At 37.6% G+C, this 15,451-nt stretch overlaps 1 protein-coding gene across 17 annotated transcripts in view; it reads left to right on the top strand.

Moving 5' to 3' along the window:
* LOC140169621 (uncharacterized) overlaps window positions 1–12,617 on the top strand; it is a 37,882-nt gene extending 25,265 nt beyond the window's left edge. The window contains exons 22-41 of one of the 17 annotated variants that reach the window (XM_072192887.1): window positions 116–364; window positions 582–818; window positions 1,214–1,282; window positions 1,543–1,611; window positions 2,438–2,680; window positions 3,279–3,521; window positions 4,350–4,592; window positions 4,938–5,006; window positions 5,683–5,751; window positions 6,116–6,184; window positions 6,581–6,622; window positions 7,244–7,663; window positions 8,281–8,352; window positions 8,515–8,583; window positions 8,837–8,923; window positions 9,045–9,281; window positions 9,462–10,172; window positions 10,478–10,693; window positions 11,203–11,451; window positions 11,647–12,616. In XM_072192887.1, the coding sequence (XP_072048988.1) occupies window positions 116–364; window positions 582–818; window positions 1,214–1,282; window positions 1,543–1,611; window positions 2,438–2,680; window positions 3,279–3,521; window positions 4,350–4,592; window positions 4,938–5,006; window positions 5,683–5,751; window positions 6,116–6,184; window positions 6,581–6,622; window positions 7,244–7,663; window positions 8,281–8,352; window positions 8,515–8,583; window positions 8,837–8,923; window positions 9,045–9,281; window positions 9,462–10,172; window positions 10,478–10,693; window positions 11,203–11,451; window positions 11,647–11,690 (3,707 nt within the window). In that variant the 3' untranslated portion in view covers window positions 11,691–12,616. Of the gene's footprint in view, window positions 1–115; window positions 365–581; window positions 819–1,213; window positions 1,283–1,542; window positions 1,612–2,437; window positions 2,681–3,278; window positions 3,522–4,349; window positions 4,593–4,937; window positions 5,007–5,682; window positions 5,752–6,115; window positions 6,185–6,580; window positions 6,623–6,834; window positions 6,904–7,243; window positions 7,664–8,280; window positions 8,353–8,514; window positions 8,584–8,836; window positions 8,924–9,044; window positions 9,282–9,461; window positions 10,173–10,477; window positions 10,694–11,202; window positions 11,452–11,646 lie in introns of all 17 variants that reach the window. The other 16 variants (XM_072192890.1, XM_072192889.1, XM_072192893.1 and 13 more) reach the window with 16 other exon arrangements.
* The last annotated feature ends 2,834 nt before the right edge of the window (window positions 12,618–15,451 follow it).

Genomic DNA, 15,451 nt, shown 5'->3' with positions numbered 1-15,451 from the left:
TACAGTCAATCTAAACTTGCTATAATCCCGCTGTTTGCATATGTGCGTGAAATAGTTAGCGGATCGAGATTGCATATTGGTTCATGTTTGTTTGCTTGGTGGGTTTTGTTTTCAGATAAAGAAGTTCCTGTAATATCTGGTATACCAGAAAACATAGAGCAAGATGTAGACGCTGGGTCAGACACTGCTATTGTTTCCTGGGTTGTACCTACATCAACAGACAATTCTGGATCAGTGACAATGACAGCAAGTCATAATTCGGGAGATTCTTTCCCTATTGGTGATACAACAGTGACATACACAGCAGTGGATCCTTATGGCAATGAAGCTACTAAGTCATTTACTGTAACTGTGAATCCAAAATGTTCGTAAAAATATATTTGAAGTATATTTAAATATTATGCTTGATTGAAATTACGTCACTATAAATTTGCCATACTTTAATCTGTTAATTGGTAAATAACAATAGCCGTATATTAATTGCACTATTCAAGATTACAAGTTTTGATTATTAAAAACAAACTCTACGTTTTGTAGTACACGTGTGCTTTCAATAATATTTTGTTATATTATATTTCTAGCCGTGAAAGCCGCCGAAGTTTCAGCTCCTGCAACGTGGATGCCAGCAATGCGCAGTCAATATCAATGTGACGCTGTGGACTTGGTATTCCAAGTACCCAGTCAGGTGGCAGGTGACGGCGAGGATTGCTTCCTGACCATGACAGACAACCAAGTTACAATTTCGGAAGGGTTTGTTAGTACACGGGTGCAGCTATGTTGTCAAAAGGATTGTGGGGCTCTTTTTGCAAATCTTCAAGGTATACATTGTACTATTTACTTCTTAATTTTGATTGTATATACCATGAATATTTATCTGCTGCTGTCCACCGTTTCTTGAAATAAATACACATTTTAACAACTAATGAACTGTACCTTATTACGTTATTAATCTGTACCAGGTGGAACAGGTGACAAAATAGTACACGTATTGTTTAAGGCTAGAATTACAAGGAATCCAACAGTTTACTTTTAATGAAACCCTTCGCATTTAAAACAGTCACCTAGTGGGCACAGGTTAGGATTTCGACGTTGAATCAACGTTGATACAAAATTTCAACGTTATTTCAACGTATACAGTAAAACCAGGGACGTGACACTATAAAACGCATATTATATTATAACTCTTTTTTTCGTATCTCTTTAATGGGAACAGGAGACAAAGATGTTGAAACTGGTCCTCCTGGAAAGCTGCCTGCAGGACCACCGAGTGGATCAATTTTAGGTAAAAGATAGTACACGTATTGTATAATGTTAGAAAAAACATGGAACGCAACATTTTACTTCTAATATAACCCTTCGCATTTAAAACAGTCATATAAACTGTACAAAAACACTTATATTATCCTTTCATACAGTAAAACGCAAATTATGTTACTCGTGGGGTCTGGGTCGGAAAGCTTGACGTTTCCATTTGCATTTGTGACAATTAATCTTAACTGAACGATATTACTCTTCTTTTTCATATCTCACTAATGGGAACAGGTAACAAAGATGGTGAAACTAGTCCTCCTGGAAATCTACCTGTAGGGCCACCGAGTGGATCTGCTTCAGGTACAGTGTTTTTCAATATCATCACTGGGCGGGAAAACCTCATATGTACTTTTGGCCCTTGAACATGGATATAGCCTGTAGGTGTAGACTTTATATTGAAGAGGTTACTTTATCCGTGTTCAAGGACAAAAAGTACATGCAGGAAACATTTTATATTTACTTTTGGCTCTTGAAAATGGATAAAGCCTTGTAGGTGTAGACTCTATATTAAATGATATGCTTCAACCATGTTCAAGGGCAAAAAGTACATGAAGTTTTCCCGCCCAGTGACGATATTGTTGGTCTCATTCTCATTATTATTGTTGTTGCAGTTGTTGCTGGTGGTTGATATTGATATTGCAAAGTGCAAATGTTTTTCATTTTTCGGCACAAATAATTTTGACAACAAATGACGTCACGGACATGAATATCGATCTCCTAATGTGCATATAGCCGCCATCTCTCCAGCTTGCTCGTCCGCATGATTGTCCTTTAGCGATTTAGGCAGTGTTGTCTGTGGGACTTCTATGTTGAAGTACACAAGGTTTTATCGGGAAAATGTGTGATGGTCTTTCACAACAAATCCCTGGACGTGTGTTACGGTGGGTATTTTTTTCACAAACATGGCTCTATGTTTTGAAAAACCGTCAAAAACAGCGAAAAAGTGTATTTAAAAAAACAGTTCTTAAACACGTGTTAATGGTTTGGAAAAATTGACTTATTCTTTTTTTTAATGAAAATCCCCGGGCGGTACACCCATCAAAGTAATTAAAATACCCTCAGTGTTTTCTACCGTTTCATTAATACATAAAAAGAAATTAATTTTAGTTTATTTATTCTGCAACAGATAATGAGGATCCACTCATCTCAAATATGCCAAATAACAAAGTCCAGCCCACGGACCCTGGTTCGGACGTGGCCACCGTGACATGGGCTGTACCCACAGCTACTGACAATTCTGGATCAGTTACATTGATACCAAGTCATAATCCTGGCGATACTTTCCCTATTGGTGATACTACAGTGTCTTACACAGCTACAGATCCCGATGGCAATGCGGTTTCTAACTCATTCACCGTAACAATTTATGGTAAGACTTTAAAAGGTTCTAAATGGGCTCGCGGTAAAAAACGATAACGATTGCAACATGGACCTGACTTGTTCTGAACAAGAATTTTGGAATGCTCCCAAAATAAATGAACAATGATGTTTTGGAATTGAAAATATTATCTTGATTAGATTAAGACAATAAAAGCCAATGTTTTAAGCTCGGGCGGCACACCCCTTAAATCATTCAAATACCCGGTATTTTCTATCGTTTCATTAAATACATACAAACATTTTAAATGTCTTTATTATGCCACAGATAATGAAGATCCCCTCATCTCAAATATGCCAAATAACAAAGTCCAACCCACGGACCCTGGTTCGGACGCGGGCACCGTGACATGGGCTGTACCCACAGCTACTGACAATTCTGGATCAGTTAAATTGATACCAAGTCATAATGCGCCAAATTTCGCATTGTGCGATATAATAGCTTATTGGTCAATAAATGAAAGAGCTGTTTCTTTATTAAAAAAATGGAAGAGTCTTCAATATCCTAACAGAGAAAGTATATTTCTTATATATTTATCGTCATGCTCTCTTTTTATACCAACAATGATCAAAGCTATTTATATTCACAGATATTGAGCCTCCAGTCATCTCAGGTTTGTCTGCAGAAAAGATTATATTTACAGACCCTGGTTCGGCTACAGCCATCGGGTCATGGTCCGAACCCACAGCTACCGACAATGTTGGATATGTAACACTGACATCAAGTCATGATCCTGGTGCAGAGTTTCCTATAGGTGGCTCCATGGTGACGTATACAGCGGTTGATCCATACGGCAATCAAGCTACGGCAAGCATGGTTGTGACTGTTATGGGTATGTTGATTAATGCGATATTTCTAGAGTAATTGCATGTGTTCAGCCATAAAAAGCACTTTTTGATATCGTATCATACAATATATGAAACATTGTTGAGGTAACTTTAATTTCTCCTTTGCTGTGTATATCTGGACAAGCTTAAGCTTAAGGTTGGTCTTAACCCTGGAATTATGGAAACTTCTGGGCCTCATAACTGCTAAATTGTTGCTCTAATGTATAAAAAAGTATACATATTGATAATAGAATTATTTTTAAAAACAAGATAAAAAAATATCTAGGACCATTTTTATTATTATTATTATTTTTAATTTTGACCAACTTTGAGAAAATTGCACCAAAAATGGTCAAAAAAAGCTCAATTTAAAAAAAAAATGATAAAAAAGCCACATTTTTGCCCAAATTTCAAATATTTTTGGTGAAGTTGGTCAAAATTCAAAAAATTGAAAAACGGTTCCTAGACATTTTTATCTAGTATTTTTTTAAAATTAAAAAGAAACAAATTTTGGCCCAATAATTTTTTTGTTACGTTGAACGAAAAAGAAGTTCGTCAAAAAACCTGTTTTGGTGATTTGGGGCCAAAATGAGCATTTGTGGCCCAAATTTGACCTCACATATAAATTTATCGAGTCTTTGCCATTCTAAATATGTATACTTTTATATACTTTAGACCAACAATTTAGCAGTTATGAGGCCCAAAAGTTTTCATAATTCCAGGGTTAAGACCAACCTTAAGTAGGACATAATTGCTATTACCAGAAATGTCATTTAATTGATCCATATTGATTGAATGAATAAGTACTTGATAAATCAATTTCACCCTTACAGATTTAGAAGCACCTGTTGTATCTAACATCCCAGCAAACATAGAACAAAACACAGAGCCTGGCTCAAACGCTGCTACCGTGTCTTGGGCAGAACCCACTACAAGTGACAATTCTGGATCCGTTACACTGACGTCAAGCCACAAACCTGGAGACTCGTTTCCTATTGGTGATACCACAGTGACTTATACAGCTACCGATGATTTCGGCAATACTGATACTGGCTCATTTATTGTAACAGTTAATGGTAAGTTAGCATAATACAATATTGCATGATAACGTGGAATCTAAATGCACGAAACCATAATATTGTTTCACTGTTTCCATCAAGTGGAACAGGTGATAAAGATAGTAAATCCAACCCGCAAGGAAAACCACCTGTATACCACCAATAGGTTTGCTAGGAGTCAATCAAGTTGGGTTACTAAACCAGCAACCCGTCATGATTTGAATCTACTTTGTCTTCTAAAAGTAAACACAATAAATAAATGTGTATTTTTTAAACCTATTTTTCAAACTCTTTGAATTCTATTTGTTCAAACTGTTTAAATTATATTTCTATTTGTTTGGTTGTTTTAAATACATTTTACAGCAAATCAAAACAAACTCGGGCCTCCAGAACGTCCTGGACAACCACCTGCCGAACCTGCTGCGCCCTCCGGTATGTTAGTTACCTAACAGCATCAATAACAGGCAAAACATAAAAACTGTGTCCCAATAAAAAAAATTAAGCTGATTGAAACAATCTAAACACGTACACCAATATGGTGGGAAAATCGAAGTCCAGCGGATGAATTTGGTGGAACTTTAATAATGATAGAAAACATGTAATTCCTGCATGTAACTCTGGCGTTTGCACATTGTTTGCTACACATCTATGCATTTTGGGAGAAGAGGTATTTTGATGTATTTAGCCAGAGACCGGGAATAACATTTGCCCTCAAACATGTTAAATATATCGCTCATTAAAACTTCTGCTTTTGTAACATGTCAACATTTCAATTTAAATATTGAATTTTTAAATAATTCTTACAGCCGATGGTTGCAAAAATGGTTGGCCAATAGTAAACCGTGCAGGCCCAGACATCCCTGGTTGGACGATGGTATCACCAGATCAACAGTTTCTTTGTAGTGGAATAGTTACAAAGTGGACTTTTCAAGGAAAAACCTCAGAACCGTGGCGAGATATAGTATTTAGATCCACTGAGGGTTCTGTTACTGAATTTCAAATTGTCGGCATTAATGACATACCAGCGGGTGCACTTAACACATCCAATGGTTTCAAACTGTTTAAATTGTTTTTCTATTTGTTTGGTTGTCTTTAATACATTTTAAAGCAAATCAAAATAAACTCGGGCCTCCAGGACCTCCTGGACAACCACCTGCCGAACCTGCTGCGCCCTCTGGTATGTTAGCTACCTAACATCATCACTATATAACAAGCAAAACATAAAATCATAATAACTGTGTCCCAATAAAAATTATGCCGATTGATACAATACAGGGTGCAATGAGGGTTCTGTTTTTTTCTGGGACACCCTGTAAGATCAACAGTTTCTTTGTAGTTGCCAAGTTAAAAAGTGGACCTTTCAAGAAAAGACATCAAAACCATGGCGAGCTATAGTATTCAGATCGACTGAGGGTTCTGTTACTGAATTTCAATTTGTCGGCATTAATGACATACCAGCGGGTGCAGTTAACACACCCGTCGGTTTCAAACTGTTTAAATTATTTTTCTAATTGTTTGGTTGTTTTTAATACATTTTACAGCAAATCAAAACAAACTCGGGCCTCCAGGACCTCCTGGACAACCACCTGCCGAACCTGCTGCGCCCTCTGGTATGTTAGCTACCTAACGCCATCACTATATAACAAGCAAAACATAAAATCATAGTAAATATAATGATAGCGATTAAAACAATCTAAACACATACACCAATAGGGTGGAAAAATCGAAGTCCAGCTGATGAATTTTGGGGGAACTTCTCAATAAAACTGTAAAACAGTGAAAGAAAACGTGTCATTTCTGCATGTTGCTATGTAATTTCCGTATTTGTGGCTACAAATCTATGTATACGGGTGAAGAGGTATTTTGAAGGTATTTGGTCACAGACCGGAAATAACATTTGCCCTCAAACATGTTAAATCTATCGCGCATTCAAACTTCTCAAATCCTGCTTTTGTGACATGTTTGCATTTTGATTCATGTATTGAATTTCTAAATAATTCTTACAGCCAATGGTTGTAAATCAGGTTGGCCAATAGTAAACCGTGCAGGTCCAGACAGCCCTGGTTGGACGATGTATCACCAGATCAACAGTTTCTTTGTAGTTGCCAAGTTAGAAAGTGGACCTTTCAAGAAAAGACTGAGGGCTCTGTTACTGAATTTCAATTTGTCGGCATTAATGACATACCAACAGGTGCAGTTAACACACCCGTCGGTTTTAAACTGTTTAAATTATTTTTCTATTTGTTTGGTTGTTTTACAGCAAATCAAAACAAACTCGGGCCTCCAGGACCTCCTGGACAACCACCTGCCGAACCTGCTGTGCCCTCCGGTATGTTAGCTACTATAACGCCATCACTATATAACAAGCAAAACATAAAATCATAATAGCTGTGTCCCAATAAAAATATGCCGATTAAATCTATCTAAACACATACACCAATAGTGGAAAATCGAAGTCCAGCGGATGAATTTGGGGGAACTGGTATTTTTATATATTTGGCCAGAGACCGAATAAAACATTTGCCTCAAATATGTTAAATCTATCGCGCATTAAACCTTTTAAAATCATGTTTTTGTGACATGTTTACATTTTGATTCATGTATTAATTTTTTTAATAATTCTTACAGCCGATGGTTGCAAAATGGTTGGCCAATAGTAAACCGTGCAGGTCCAGACAGCCCTGGTTGGACGATGGTATCACCAGATCAACAGTTTCTTTGTAGTGGAACAGTTACAAAGTGGACTTTTCAAGGAAAGAGATCAAAACCATGGCGAGCTATCGTATTCAGACCGACTGAGGGCTCTGTTACTGAATTTCAAATTGTCGGCATTAATGACATACCAGCAGGTGCAGTTAACACACCCGTCGATTATACAGTACCTGAAAGTGAACGCATTCCAGTCAAATCTGGAGATGTAATTGGATGGTCGTTTGGAGGTGGTGTGATAACATGGAATCGTGGAGGGAGCTACAAAGTCCGATGGGTTCGCGGGAATCTACATGCTGGCTTAGCAGTCAATCAAACAGTTAATATCAAAGCAGGAGTACAACTACGGGAATACTCCATTGAAGCTACGGTGGATGCAGGTAATACAATAATACTTTAGGCACCACGTTCAATTTGGTCCTATAGAACTCTCGGTGCCCGGTTAGGTACCGATGACTCTTAACATCGCTCCCCGGAGATATAAGTTGTATCAAGCATAATAATTAAGAGTTGCATAGTGTTATTGTTTTTCATTTAAATAAAAAAACAAATGCACTGAACAAATATTCAGGGTACGATAAAAAGTGTCATCGGTACCTCTTCGGGCAAATGTTGTGTTTTACTAGACATTGCTGGGGTCACAGACCACGAAACTAGCCGTGCCGTTTTTGTGCCTTTTGACCCATATGTGACCTCAAGGTTAAATATTCTCTATTACACAGTTTGCAATTGAAAACTAGGTAATTTCAGGCACGATTTTTTCATTTATGGAACTCTCACAGCGAAATTATATTAGTATCAATTACTAGTCGAAGGTTGAATTTCCAAAAGACAAACATTTCAACATACGAGACTTCGCCTGTTTTAAGCCACACAGGTAGGATGGGAACGTTAAATAATGATAGAAAGCATGTCATTTCTGCATATCACTCTGAAATTTGCACATTTTGTATTTTGACCATAGCATCCGTTTGTATTCTTGATTTTTATGTGACAGGAGATACCGACGATAATAACCCATCTGGACCTGGAAGACAACCCGATCAACCCCCAAGTGGACCTTCCTCTGGTATTAACATTTTGTATTGAAATATTTAAATTCCAAAAGATGATATTATTTTGGTGTATTGTTTTACTGTTTTCTGGGTTTTGGTTTGTTTGTTTGTTTTGGTTTTTAAACTGTTTAAATTATATTTCTTTTTGTTTGGTTTCTTTTTGATACATTTTACAGCAAACCAAAATAAACTCAGGCCTCCTGGACCTCCTGGACAACCACCTGCCGAACCTGCTGCGCCCTCTAGTATGTTAGCAACCTAACACCATCAATAACAAGAAAAAGATAAAATCATAATCTGTGTCCCAATAAAAAATATGCCGATTCAAACAATCTAAAATGATATTAATTATATGATAAAAATAATCATGACATTGACTTTCATACTTCTTCATTTTTTTTATTTATTTGTTTTATTTTATTCTTATCTTGATTCATTCATATGTCATTTTCTATTAAGCAATATTTTCATTATTTTGTTGCTGCTATTGTTCCATAGGTGACGGTAAAAGACCAGGATGTCGAGTCGGTCAGGATGATGGACATGAAGGTACCGGGCAAGGGGAAGACCCAGGGTGCAAGGATCGTAAGTAGGCAACGTGTGTTCAAATAAAGTTGGTCTCAGTTTTGGAGAATTTCTCCCCCCCCCCAAAAAAAAACCTGGTTATCTTATCTTATCTTGTATGTTTGTTTATCTTATATTACAGAAGGAGACTGGGCTGATGGTACTGATGGTCAAGATAAATCTGGAGGAAAAGATCAATCTGGTGGGACACCTGTTGCCGAAGATAAACCTGGTGAACCATCTGGTGCTGAAGACAAATCTGGTAGGCCATCTGGTGGAAAAGGCAAAACTGGTGGAGCATCTAGCCCAGGATGCAGAGTTGGGCATGTTGATGGACATGAAGGTACCGGACAAGGGGAAGACCCAGGGTGCAAGGATCGTAAGTAGGAAATATTTCCAAACTATAGGTTGAATACACATTAATGAAGACTTAAAGCATTATTATTAAGACGATTCTTGGACATTGGTTTCAAACCACCATGGTCACCATGCTTTAATACAAATTGATTGATTATAAGTAATCATGTGTTAATCCATGTCTGGTTATTTTATATTGCAGAAGGTGACTGGGCTGATGGTACTGGTAGTCAAGACAATACTGGCGGGTCACCAGGTGGAATGGGCAAAACTGGCGGGCCACCCGGTGGAAAGGACCAAGCTGACGGGAAATCCAGTGCCGAGGATAAGCCTGGAGGAGCATCTGATGGAAAGGGCAAAGCTGATGGGAAATCCAGTGCCGAGGATAAGCCTGGAGGAGCATCTGATGGAAAGGGCAAAGCTGACGGGAAATCTAGTGCCGAGGATAAGTCTGGAGGAGCATCTGATGGAAAGGGCAAAGCTGATGGGAAATCCAGTGCCGAGGATAAGTCTGGAGGAGCATCTGATGGAAAGGGCAAAGCTGACGGGAAATCTAGTGCCGAGGATAAGTCTGGAGGAGCATCTGATGGAAAGGGCAAAGCTGACGGGAAATCTAGTGCCGAGGATAAGTCTGGAGGAGCATCTGATGGAAAGGGCAAAACGGACGGCAAATCTAGTGCCGAGGATAAGTATGGGGGATCATCTGATGGAAAGGGCAAAGCGGACGGCAAATCTAGTGCCGAGGATAAGTCTGGAGGGTCATATGATGGAAAGGGCAAATCTAGTGCCGAAGACAAATCTGGCAGAAAGGGCGGAGGTGGCAGGAAATCTAGTGCCGAGGACACATTTAACAGGCCGTCCGGTGAAAAGGAGAACAGTGGCGGGCAACCAAGACTTCCCTCTGCTCTCACTGGTAAGATATCCATATGCAGTGTCGTTATAATCTGTTCTTGAGGAAGAAATGAGCTATTTTTACATTCTCCTGGACATAGAATATTTACTGTTTACCCGTACGGGTAGCTGATTTTGGCTTTGAAATTCATTGATCTTTGCCATAAAGTTGGTGGTCATGCTTCATACTATGGAATCATAAACGTTGATGAATCATATTTATGCAATGACTTGGGCCATAGAGGCTCAGTAAAGTCCGTTGGCTTTTGTGAGTATGTCGTACTGAGTACACTATGATGATTTTCGTTTTTGGTTTTTGCCTCTTAGATCTACCTTGTAGCGCTGGTTGGTCAATAGTAAAGCGGAATGATCTAGATAATAACGGACAGACCATGGTTGCAACAGGCCAACCAATCACCTGTGATGGTGTGGTAAGGAAATGGCAATACCAAACAAAGACATCTAATCCATTCCGTGTAATCATCTGGAGACCGATCTCGGGGTCAAGATTTGAAATTGTTGGGATAAATGACATACCAGCAGGTAAAGTCCGAAAGAACTGATGATTATTTAAAATGTATTATTAAAGTTCGTTGGCTAATTGTGGACTTTTTTGAACAATTATGTGCATTTTTATATGGATTACCAATACAAATGAACTTTCATGCAAATAGGTGCATTCTGTGTTGCTGCCTTTCATCAGTTTTGTTTATCAATTTTGGACAAAGACATCTATTGCTATTTGCTGGTGTTATTGGTATTAATATTGTTAATCAACTTTCTGGGGTCTGGACAAGCATGACAAGAGAGTTGTAGCTTTCTAGACATAAACTCTTCCTATAAACTTCCATTTGGCTTCTTCGACAGAGTTCGGAGTTACTAACCACGTGTACAAATGTACCGTCTTTGATCGTGCGAGTAAACAACGCAGGCAAGCACGCATTGGCGTCACTCTCTCGTGGAAACCAAACAGTTATGTAGCGAATACTAGTCTATTTTATTTCCCGAAAATGCTTCTGTTGATGGGAACATGTATTTGATTTGATTTGCAGGGCCAACGAATCAAGAGGTTACTTATGTTATCCCACCAAGTGATCGTATCGAAGTACAGCAAGGCGACTTGATCGGTTGGTCTTTTGGACCGGCTGTACTTCCTAGTAGACGTGCAGGTGTAGGTAATCTCGTTCGATGGGTTGGTGGGAATCAGTACCTCGAGTTACGTGAACAACAGGTGGTAGACATAGATGGAGGATCGGGAAATCGGGAATATTCGATTAAAGCAATTATCGGGCCAAACAAAGGTACGTGTGTATAAATACACAAATACATTTTTTGTAGTTTTGCGTGTAAAAAACAAAGTTGGGAAATTAATATTCGATCAAAGTACTTGTCGGGTAAAACTTGTAGGTAAAACTCAGATATTCCGTATTCGATATAATTGCTGTATATTTGCATCGATAATCTTATTATTATCTTGTTTCCTTTTATCATTCCAGATAACAGCAATGAAATGTATGGATTCTTCCTTCCGGAAAAATGATTTAATCAACAATATAAATGAATTACTTAACCTATCATTCTGACCATGTGAAACCTGTTAGAACATAACGTAATATAATAAATATACTAGCCTATACATATTAATGTTATGAATGATTAATGCATAAAAGTACAATTCTGTGATTAAATGAATTAATAACTAACAAACACGCGTACTATTTATATTGAAAGAAAATGTAATTCATCATGAAAATTGGGTTTTTAGTGGTCACTAATACATAAATCCTATACAATAACAAATTTGGTGTTATAAATGCGCATTTTATACTGTATGTAAAAAAAGTGTTGATCTAATACTAATTACTAAAGAACTTTACTTTTTGTATATAATATTTGGGCATGTAATAATTTGTAACAATAGCTAAGAAGCACGTCTTTCACCTAAATATATTCTCTGTTACCATAATACATGTATTAGGGGCTGTTCATGGTGAATTATGAGCCCCGGGAAAACATTTCCAAGCGGTGTGCCAAATATTGCTTGCCCTACCCCCCCTCCCTCGGCCTGCCAAAAAAAGCTTGCACCTGCCCTCGGCCTGCGAACAAATCTTTGCCACCTCCACCACCCCTTTCCACATTTCAAATTTGGGAGTACTCAATAATTATTTGCAAACCTTAAACATGTTAAATGGTCTAGATAATCGTAAGCGTATAGCAAGCCCGGGGGGCACTCCAACTTTGGAGGTGACGCGTATGTAGGGCTGTTAAGACCCCCTTTTTCAGCATCGATGTCACCCAAAGACCCCATATTTTTTACGAACACATGCTCGCTCCGCGCTCTGTCACCCGAAGACCCCTATTTTTCCATTTGATCTGTCACCCAAAGACCCTTACAAGTTCAATTTGAACAGCAACTTTCATTTATCACTGATTTTGTAACTTATTTTGACAGAATAAAGAAATTTGAAGCCATTTAGAACTAGAAATTCGATTTTCGAGGTTTTTGTGGCGCTGTTTTGTTCTCACCGAAGATTCCATTTAAAAAAGGTCATGTTCTCACCCAATGACCCCATATTTTTTACATTCTGCTCTCACCGAATGCCAAAAATCATGCTCTCACCCAATGACCCCATATTTTTTACATGTTGCTCTTACCTAATGCCCCTTAGTGCGAAAGCGCCAGCCCTACACCTATATCCATTTCAAATTGAAGTGCCCCCCGGGATAGCAAGCAGGACTATTTTCATATTTGAACGTTCGAGCTTGTTAATAAGTGCCCCGTAAACGTGTGCAAAATATCACTTGCCCGCCCCCCCCCCCTTTTCGACCTGCCAAAAGTTTCTTCCGCCGTTATTGGCTTGCCAACCCCGCTTCCATATAGGGCTCATGATTATTGCACAGCCCCTTAGTTACCATAGTTGTACTGTAGCTACTCGCCTAGCAATCACTTAATATTATCAAAATAATATTGTAATTTTAATACAATTTGTCATGCTTTCATTTTTGGTTGTAATAATGAATAACTATCACATGAGTTCAGTTATTTTGCTTTCATGGTACATACAGGAGATATGATATTAAGATATAACCTATAATCATGATAATGACGCTTATTTATTATGAGATCATCTTTTACGCTCAATAAAGCGAGGTATTACTTCCATAAGCCTCGGGGTATCAATGAGTGACCCGTTCACCCAAAAGCCGGAAATGTCGGTAAAACGTTTTTTAAGATGTTCCTTGTTATGATGTTTGAATTCTTGGATTCGGCATCCACGTTACCTATCAATGCATAATAATATTAGGAGGGCTTCACTTTCTAAAGAACGTGGGTCATTGCTAAATTTTTATTAACCCCTATTGAGATTTTATGACTCTTTATCGGGTTGAAAACTTAATGCCCCCCCCGTGGCCCAATAAAGATCCAAAACAAATTCCAATGTGTTTAGGCCTGTTCTAGAGGATATTTGGAAACAATGCGCCGCGAAAATTTTGAATGTATTACTGCAATTTTTCTAATCTCCTATTATTAACAAAAGTATAATCCACCTATTTTTTTAAAATGTAAAATCAATATAAAACTCCGGGGGCATTCGACTTTGGGGACAGCAGTTCAAAACTAGTGGTCTTTCGGTTAGAGCCTAGAAACCAAAAAAAGGGGTCTTTTATTGAGAAAATCCAAAAAAGGGGGTCTTTCCGTGAGACTGGGGGAAAATCATACCACAAAAAGGGGTAATTTAGTGAGACTGGGAAAAATTTTGGGTCCAAATATAAAAATGGATACAAAATTTTCAAAAATTCATCACAATTTGAAAAAATAAATTGAAAAAAATGGTCTTTTGGTGACATGGAAACAAAAAAGGGGGTCATTGGGTGCACCGGTGAGAGGGAGTTTAAAAATTGGCGTCAATGTGGCCACACATCCCCGGCACCCATTTTTAGTGAGTTCCCCCTTTCCGATAAACTCCCCACTCATACTCATTATTCCCTTCTGAAAGCTCCCTGAAATGCATTGCTGTTTAGATTGGAGAAGTTAACTATTTTTTTAGAACTGTTTTTTAGAACTTAAAATATAAATAACATGTAATAAACCCAAAAATTGTTCCATATCATATAAAAAATAAAATTAGTGTCATTAAAGTGTATTATCTTATATTTTCAAAGCTTTTTTTTGTAATGTAAAATAATATTTGGTGATTACATTTAACCTGTGTATTGACACAATAATTGAATAATTAGCTCATATATTTATAGGCATACAAAAATAAAATCTGAACATGTTGAACAACACCTAGTATCATGAAAAACATATCAAAAATATGTTTTAAATTTCACCGCACAAGCAAAACAAAGCTATATATAGGCTTATAAATTCCCCGGGAAGAACCCCTTTTTCAGCATCGCTGTCACCCAAAGACCCCATATTTTTTTACGAACTCATGCTCTGTCCATGCTCTGTCACCCGAAGACCCCCTATTTTTCAATTTGATCTGTCACCCAAAGACCCTTACAAGTCCAATTTGAACAGCAACTTTCATTTATCATGGATTTTGTTACTTATTTTGAAAAAACAAGGAGATTTTAAGCCATTTAGAACTAGATTTCGAGGTTTCTGTGGCGCTTTTTCGGCTCTCACCCAAAGATTCCATTTAAAAAAAGGTCATGTTCTCACCCAATGACCCCATATTTTTTACATTTTGCTCTCACCGAATGCCAAAAATCATGCTCTCACCAAATGACCCCATATTTTTACATTTTGCTCTCACCGAATGCCCCTTAGTGCGAAAGTGCCAGCCCTACACCTATATCCATTTCATATTGAAGTGCCCCCCGGGTATAAATTCTGTTATTTAAGAATTTAAAAAATCAGAATGATTGTATTATTGAATATGCGCCTTTATTTTATTTTATTTACTTTAGTTTATTACTTTAGTATTTAAAAAGTTCCTGATATTATATAATGTAAATATTAATCAGTTAATCTCGATTAACTTAGCAACGTTCAAATATTCAATGATTTCTTTTTGCACAAATTAATAAAATGAATATACCAAAACTAACCTTGACAAATTAAATGAATTGTGTGACAAATATTTGAACATATTGAAAGAAAGTCAATGAAGTCTTTTTTTAGCAATATTTTGTCTGTTTTCGGAACCGGTATAAACTTTCTATAAAGTGAAAAATGATCACCATGAAAATATAAAGGTGTCTGAAATGACCCGTTCACAATACTTTAAAATGCAAAGGGTCAAATCACACGACCCGAGAATCTTCTAAAGAATTCCAGCGTAAACTGTA

Source organism: Amphiura filiformis, chromosome 14, assembly GCF_039555335.1.
Source record: "Amphiura filiformis chromosome 14, Afil_fr2py, whole genome shotgun sequence".
NCBI lineage: Eukaryota > Metazoa > Echinodermata > Ophiuroidea > Amphilepidida > Amphiuridae > Amphiura > Amphiura filiformis.
This window is presented reverse-complemented; position numbering and strand designations above follow the sequence as displayed.